Source organism: Centropristis striata, chromosome 9 (genome assembly GCF_030273125.1).
Source record: "Centropristis striata isolate RG_2023a ecotype Rhode Island chromosome 9, C.striata_1.0, whole genome shotgun sequence".
NCBI classification, from domain to species: domain Eukaryota; kingdom Metazoa; phylum Chordata; class Actinopteri; order Perciformes; family Serranidae; genus Centropristis; species Centropristis striata.
This window is the reverse complement of record NC_081525.1, coordinates 3,934,557-3,942,376: the sequence shown is the minus strand read 5'-3', so window position 1 is coordinate 3,942,376 and position 7,820 is coordinate 3,934,557. Positions and strand designations below refer to the sequence as shown.

The 7,820-nt window shown below is 40.6% G+C and overlaps 1 protein-coding gene across 2 annotated transcripts in view; it reads right to left on the bottom strand.

The window, feature by feature from the left end:
* The window catches only part of nfic (nuclear factor I/C), a 41,075-nt gene that overhangs the window by 10,081 nt on the left and 23,174 nt on the right, over positions 1-7,820 (bottom strand). For both annotated transcript variants that reach the window (XM_059340569.1, XM_059340567.1), the window contains exons 8-12: positions 6,396-6,517; positions 5,800-5,913; positions 5,295-5,452; positions 2,900-3,083; positions 1,500-1,588 (exon numbers count right to left, since the gene is read on the bottom strand). In XM_059340569.1, coding sequence (XP_059196552.1) covers positions 1,500-1,588; positions 2,900-3,083; positions 5,295-5,452; positions 5,800-5,913; positions 6,396-6,517 — 667 coding nt within the window. The remainder of the gene's footprint in view (positions 1-1,499; positions 1,589-2,899; positions 3,084-5,294; positions 5,453-5,799; positions 5,914-6,395; positions 6,518-7,820) is intronic.

Genomic DNA, 7,820 nt, shown 5'->3' with positions numbered 1-7,820 from the left:
CCAACATTACTGAAATGCACTAAATCTACGCATGACACATTGCTATGTTATCATTATTATTATTATTGTTATTACTATATACTGTTGCTGCCATTATTATTACTATATACTGTGATATACTGCTATTATTATTATTATTATTATATTATTATATTATATATCATATATCATATTATTCTATTTATTATATTATATTATTTTATTTACTATTGTTTTATTTATTTTTATTTTATCATATTGTTACTATTTATTATTACATATTATATTTTACAATATATATTATATACTGTACTATTATTACTATTATTATATACTGTCTAGTCACTAAGAAGAAGAAGAAGAAGAAGATTACTTTATTAACTATAGCATTGTTACCATCATATCATCAGTATAATCTATCTATCTAAATATCTATCTATCTATCTATCTATCTATCTATCTATCTATCTATCTATCTATCATCACACCTAAATGAGTTAGCTTTATGTATTATCATTACAATTAGGGGTGCACCGATTGGCACCGATTTCCTTAATTTTGCTGGATCTGCGATCGGTCGATTCTTTTACGTCAAACCTATCTTATCTAGCGATCTTATCTACCTCCGCAAAGGTCTGAAAGTGCGTCTGCACGTACGCGTACTTCTGCATGACTGCGTTGTATGTATGTTGTACTATAATGAAACCAAAAACTCAGGACACTTATTTATGGTTGCAGTTCTTTTGTTAGTTTCTCCTGTAATTTGTTGCTATTTATTTTAAGTTCAATATTTTATCAACTACCTCAGACATTGTGATTTCCTTTATTTGTTAAAGTGTTTTCAATAAAAATAAGATTCAAACATTGAAGGTGTATGCTGTGAGTTATAAAAAAAACGGTATCGGCCAAAATCAGAATCGGCAGGTCAGGCTTTTTAAAAATCGGTGATCGACCAGAAAATTGCAATCGGTGCACCCCTAATTACAATATACTATCATTAGTGGCTAGTTTTGACATTGACCGTCATATATCACCTCTGTCATATTGTTTGTGTGTTTTATATGTTTTGGACGGGTTGATGGCAAATCTCCTTGTACTAGTACTTGTTACCCTGTGCAATGACGATAAAGGATCCTGATTCTGATACAATAATATGTTTTTTTTTATTTATAGAGCACTTTTCAAAACACATGTTACAAATTGCTTTACAAAGACAAGTTAAAAACAGACATGAAACAACAGATAAAAATAATGTTAGAAAATGACATAGTTCTGTGCAATTAAAAGGCAGTTCAAGGGAAGGTAAAGTTGAGGTAAAATCAGGAAAGGCCATCTGATAACAGTATGTTTTAAGAAGAGATTTAAAAGAGATCACTGACTCAGCCGACCTGATTTCCTCGGTTGTTCCAGAGTCTCGGGGGCCTGACTGCTAACGCTCTGTCCCCCTTAGTTTTCAGCCGGGCCTCTGGAACAGTCAGGAGACCTCTGCCCAAATGAAAATGAATGTAAAGCATACTAACCTGGGCTTGGTAGAGTCCACCCGGGTCTCGAGGGGTTACTCCAACAAAAGAGGTGCGATTGGCAGGGGGTGTCCCAGGGGCCGAGTATGCTGAGGGTGTATGCATGAACAACATCAGTTTTTTATAACGTCTCTCATAACTCCATGTCACAAGTCAAAAGTTTCATAAGGCAGTTCTATTTAAAAAAAAATCTGTCCATATCTAGAAGTACAACAGAGAATAACTTCAAAGGAAGTGTGTGATTTATCATGTGGGATTTCTCCATAATCCTTCCCATTTGTGGACTGATACTGGGCTTAGACAAGATAATTAGCAAGACTTGAAGCAAGTTGTACGTTAATCTTGCTTTACACAGACATTAAGTCGTACATGCAAACTTACTCTACTAACTTATTTGATTTGCTCACACACTGATTCACATAGAATGTAGTTTAAATTGGCTTTTAACAGACACGCAGCTCTGTAAAACCTGACACAACAAAACATGGTCCATTGTCCTTTAAGACAGGAAAGGGATCCTTTGTCCTGAAGACATGCACCCACACACACAAGCTTTTTCTCTTTTGCACTTTTACACTGTAAATAATCTTAGATTACACATTGTAGCTCTATTCTCTATAGATTGTGTGTTTTGTTTGCTTTGCTTTGTTTATTTAGAAAAAAATACCTTTTGGAATATTCATGTTGTCCATTTAATGTTGTATACTACGAACATTATGCCAACCAAAAGAATTCCAAATTCCTCTAATCAATTCCACCAGCTCTAACACCATCAGTCTACCTCCACCACCACAAACACTTCAGTCCCTCTCCAACACTATCTGTCCACCTCCATCACCTCAAACACCATCATTCCAACTCCACCACCTCAAACACCATTGGTCTACCTTCACCACCTCTAACACCATCAGTCCACCTCCACTGCCTCAAACTCTATCAGTCCACCTCCACCACCTCAAACTCCATCGGTCTACCTTCACCACCTAAAACACATTATTCCACCTCCACCAACTCCAACACCAGCAGTTTACCTCCACCATCTCTAACACAATCTCCAACTCCATCTCTCCCTCTCTTAATTGCTGGCCCTGCCACCCTGTCCTGCTTCCTCTCCCATGGGGAGATAAGACCTTAGTGCTTTGTAATGACAACTAAGTTGATTGATTGATTCATTATCCTTGTTTGGTCTTTTTCTGCACTTTCATCTCAAAATGATGTACATAATCTAGTATCTATTATTTTTCTGGGACTTTTTCCGTCCTGATTCTGATCACTGCATTTTTATATACAAATATAGAGGTATAAGTGATAACATATAATATGTTGTAAGGTTATATGATGACCTCAGGTATCATGCCACACACAAAAGCTGTCAATGGAAGTTTGTTTGGAACACTTACTGGGTGATGTGGGGGAGTTTGCTCCCCTGTCAGAAGAGGTGGTTGTGGCCTTGGACTCTGCAGGCAGAGTTGGTCTGGGCAGGGAGGATGGAGGAGAAGCCAGGGAGGGTGCTGGTCCAGGAGGTGCCAACATCTGAGAGGAGATGTAGTGACTGGGCACTTTAACCTGGTTGCTGCCATTCAGCTGGAAAATTGAGAAAATGAGGAAGACAGACAACCAAACATATCATTTTACATGTGTTGCAATGTTGCTACTGTATATTTAAACTATACAGTTTGTCTTTGTAGTCTATATTAAACATTCCAAACAGTTTTAATCCATTTGCACTCTGAAGCTAAAAACATTGTATGAACACATTTCCAGAATGTTTACCACTCTCACATGAACTTCAACTATAATTGGCAGTATGTGTTGAAGTGACATGCATCTGCATCACACTGTGCATGTCCACTATATGAGGAAAAGCTACACTGTAAAAAAAGGTGTGTCTAAAAACAAGATAAAAACACTAAATCTGAGGGAAATAATCTTGCTGCATGGACAGGTAATTTCACTTGACAATATTTCTTAGATTAAGATTCTTAAATCTAGAAATAAGCATGTTGAATGCTTAAAATAAGAAATTAACTCTTAATAATAAATGATAAATTATCCAACACTTCTAAATCTAAAGTTTTTTTTATCTTGGTAAGAAACAAATAATTTCTTATTTTAAGCGTACAACATGCTTATTTCTAGATTTAATAATCTTAATTTAAGAAATGTTGTCAAGTGAAATTATCTGTCCATGCAGCAGATAATTTCCCTCAGCTTCAGTGTTTTTATCTTGTTTTTAGACACACATTTTTTGCAGTGTAGATGCTACTAACTCACATTAACACTGAGAGCTTGATTATATTCTAATAGACCCTTTTCAATTGACTTGTCACAAACTGCATATTCCCCACAAGGGGGAGGTGTTTGGTCTTTGTCTGGCTACTTATATAAATGCCAACCTGCACCACCTAAAGGAGGAGAGGAAAGAGATAGCAGCAGCAGAAGAAACCTGAAGTGCATCCAGATGTTTCCTCAACAGACCAAACAACTAGTAGTTTGCGCAAATGTAATAGTGATTCCACCTGCAGGCAACGTGTGTTACAGCTGCATTTCTTTTGTTCTTAATATTGCTGTTCAGGTTTCAATTTCAATTTTTAATTTTATTTATGCAGCCCAACATCTTCAAAGGGCTTTACACTGTGTTCAGCCTTTAGCCATCTCCCATGGCAGACAGACATACAGAAGACTTAGTTTGTAACACAACAGACCAACATAGTAAAATTGCAGTTTATCTCTCTCTTTCTTTGTCTGTGTGTTTAGGTTTAACAATTACAACTTGCCCCATCTGTTAACTAAAATCAAACATTAAAGATAGTAATCATTGAGCCACAGAGAGTGATTACTCAAAATTAAATACAATTCAGAATTAAGATGTCAAACAGAACATTTCAGCTTTTAAGATTTTTCAAACATGTTATTTCTTTACCTTTCTAACAAAAATCAGGTTTTGGCACACAAATGATACATCTTTTGATTGTAGACATTTTCTAGGTTGTATCCGTTCAGAGTGTCCACTTCTTCCACTAAATAACTGATATGCAGTCTTTAATATGAATTCAATATAAACATCACAGTTTTCAGCCATCCGAAAGGGTTGATTTTCTTTTGTGGTGTTTGATCTTGTGTCGAAAATATAGCAGCTTTGGTGCCCTTCCGGTCATGGCGGACGCGGAGTAGACGCTTCACCCCTGCTCTCCCGCACTCTTTTTCAATCTCTACTTTTTCAAGTCCTCTCTCCGCCTCTTACTATCCGAGGAAACATCGCAGTGAGACTACAACACCACGACACGCAAGTAAGAACGCAAAACAAAGCAAAAAAGACTCTACGCCTCCCACCGATGCAGGGGCTAACGAGCTTAGCATGACCGCGCTAACAAGCCTCTGAGATCGCCACAAGGCCGAGTTAGCTTCGGAATTTAAGATATCCTTCTCAGCGCTGGAGACCAAAATAGACCTCGTCCAAACCACTGTGTCCAGCCACCGCCAACGCATCACCTCTCTGGAGACTAACACGGACTCGGTAGATGGTCACCTGCTTAGCCTGGAGGCTACGTGTGCTGAGCTAACCGCGGTTAGCGAGAAGCTAAAAACATAGCAGCTTTGACTTTCTTTGTCTGTTGATGGAACTTGCTGATGCCTGCTGTTACTCTCAGTGTAAGGCTCTTCGTGTGGTTCAGTTTATATACAGAATAACAGTGGAGGTGGATTCTTGTGTGATTTGGAGTATTTGTGTAGTAAAATGCTAGCTGTCAGTCAGATCAAGTAGCAGAGGAGCTTCTCAGAGCTGGTTGTACTCACTGAGCTGGGGGAATGATTGGCAGGATCGCAGGCCAGTGACACCAGATCTTTTAAGGGGTCCTGGGTCAGGTGAGGGGGATAGCGGATCGCTCCATGGGGGAAGTAAGACGAGGGCGGGAAATGAATAGATGAGGACGGGTGGGGACTCCGAGACAGACCTGACCAGAAACACGATAGGGAGACAAGGATAAACAGGGTTAAAAAAGTATTTTATTATTATTATTTATATATAAAGTAGTGTGCAAAAGCCTTAGGCAGGTATGAAAAAATGCTGTAAAATAAGAATGCTTTAAAAAAATTTAATGTTAATAGTTTATTTTTATCAATTAACAAAATGTACAGTGAGTGAACAGAAGACAAATCTAAATCAAATCAATATTTGGTGTGACCACCCTTTGCTTTCATAATTCTTCCAGGCATTTTTCACAATTGCCTAAGAATTTTGCACAGTACTTTGTATATATGTATATGTGTGTGTGTGTGTGTGTGTGTGTGTGTCACTGACCACTGTGAACAGCTATAACTGGCCGGTGGTGCTGAGTGTAGGAGCCCAGTCTTGGTGAGTCTTCCTGGGGAGAGGGACTGTCCAGCTCCACTTTCTTCACTGGAGGAGACAGACCTAAAAAAACCACATGGAAATAGTTATTGGTGCACCAAAGAAAAAAAAAGTCACTGACAGATTTCAATTTGCTTTGACAATCACAGGGAAATATGCAGTTTTTACTGATTAAGGCTTGAGGAACACAATCAGACTGGAGGTCTCAGGAGGTTTTAAGTTGGGGTCTTGAGTGCACATCTCACATGGTCAAATCTAACTTGGTTCAACTCAGTCCTTTGTCCCTCAAACTTCCTGCTGCCACAAGCTCCTCTGCTTTGAGTACCCCAGTTCCACGACGAATACCCTTCTGATTTCTTCTTCTCCCATTTGTCTCTCTCCCTCTAACCCCTGTGATCCCATGACTCCTGGGGTTCTTGAGCCCTTAAATCTTTCTGGTTCTTCACCTCCCCGGACTATGGCCATTTAAACCACTGGTTATGCTCATGTTTAAGTCATACTGTGTGTGACACTGGACACTGTACGTCCTATTTTCAGTCTGTTACCTCCTTCCATGTCATCAGTCCAGTTCCTGGAGCTGCTGGCTGGAGAGGAAGGTGAGTGGTAATACTCCCCTCCTGGACTGTCAGCCTCTTCCTCCATAGAGACAGACTTTTGACGCTTACTCCTGCAGACAAACATACAGACATTCAGACATCTAGTATCTCAGTTTCATGGTGCAATGTGTGAAGTGATGAAGGCAGGAAGCTGAAAATATGGTGTCTCCTTCGCTACTTTTAATGGAGTCAATGACTAAAAGTACGAATGGTTGGCCATTACTAAATACAGATGATTTAATAATTGTTGCTGACATCTGTGTGTAAGGGTTTGCAGACCCAAAAGCAGAACAAGAGGCTGGCAGAATGTTGAACAGTTTATTCACAAATATACAAAAATTAGGATTTAAGGTTGTCCCTCCACTGAGAGAAAGCCTGGAGAGTTACCGGTAGATCAGCAAATGATCTGGTGCTGAATAAGTGGAGAAGCCAGGGCTTTGTAGGTGAGCTTGATTGCTCTGATGAGGCACCGAGTGTCTGCAGTGGGAGTGGGAAAAGTGGAGGCAACTCCCATGGATAATGCCCCTGTAGGAAGTAGGTCAAGAGGAAGGGAAAACAGGGAACACACAGAATCTGGGAGTGAGCTTGCGGGAGAGGGGTAGTCTCTGGAGGAGAGCCATACATGTCCAGGTAGAAATTCTGGAGCCAGGGTGTGGTGGCAATCAGCCAGATGCTGGTTCTGGGCGGGCAGTGCGGACCAAGGATGCTCTGGCCGCCCTCCATACCTGACTAAAATGCCAGAGGTGGGCTTGCATGGAGGGGACCGTCACCTTCTCTTCCTGTGCAAAAAACAGGGGAGGCTGAAAATCCAAGGCAGCCATGAAGGGGGACATCCCAGTGAGACTGGGGGTCTTTCACAAACGCAGTGCAGGGCAGTCTCCGCGTTCTGGTTGGCCTGCTCTGTTTGGCCTTGGTCTGAGAATGGTACCCCGAGGAGAGACTGACTGACGCTCCCAAAGCCCCAAAGAAAGACTTCCAGACCTGGGAGGAAAATTGGGGACCCCGGTCCGAGACGATGTCCACAGGGATGCCATGACAAACCGGTTCAACATGTCCCAAAGGACTTCATTAATAAGGGCTTGGAAGACGGCAGGGGTATGACAAAAGGGCATGACCAAGTATTCGAAGTGGTGGAGCTTGTAGTGTTAAGCCACTCATCCCCCTCTTTGAGCCACACCAGGTGGAAGGCATTGCAGAGATTGAGATTTAAGAAAACAGTAGCAGAGAGGAGAGAGTTGAATGTGGAGTCGAGGAGAGGAAGAGGACACATGCTGTTAATTGTCATGTCGGTAAGGGATCGGTCATCAGTGCAAGGAGGAAGAGACTAGTCCTTCTTTTTGACAAAAAGAAAACTCCCACAGGTGAGGAGGAAGG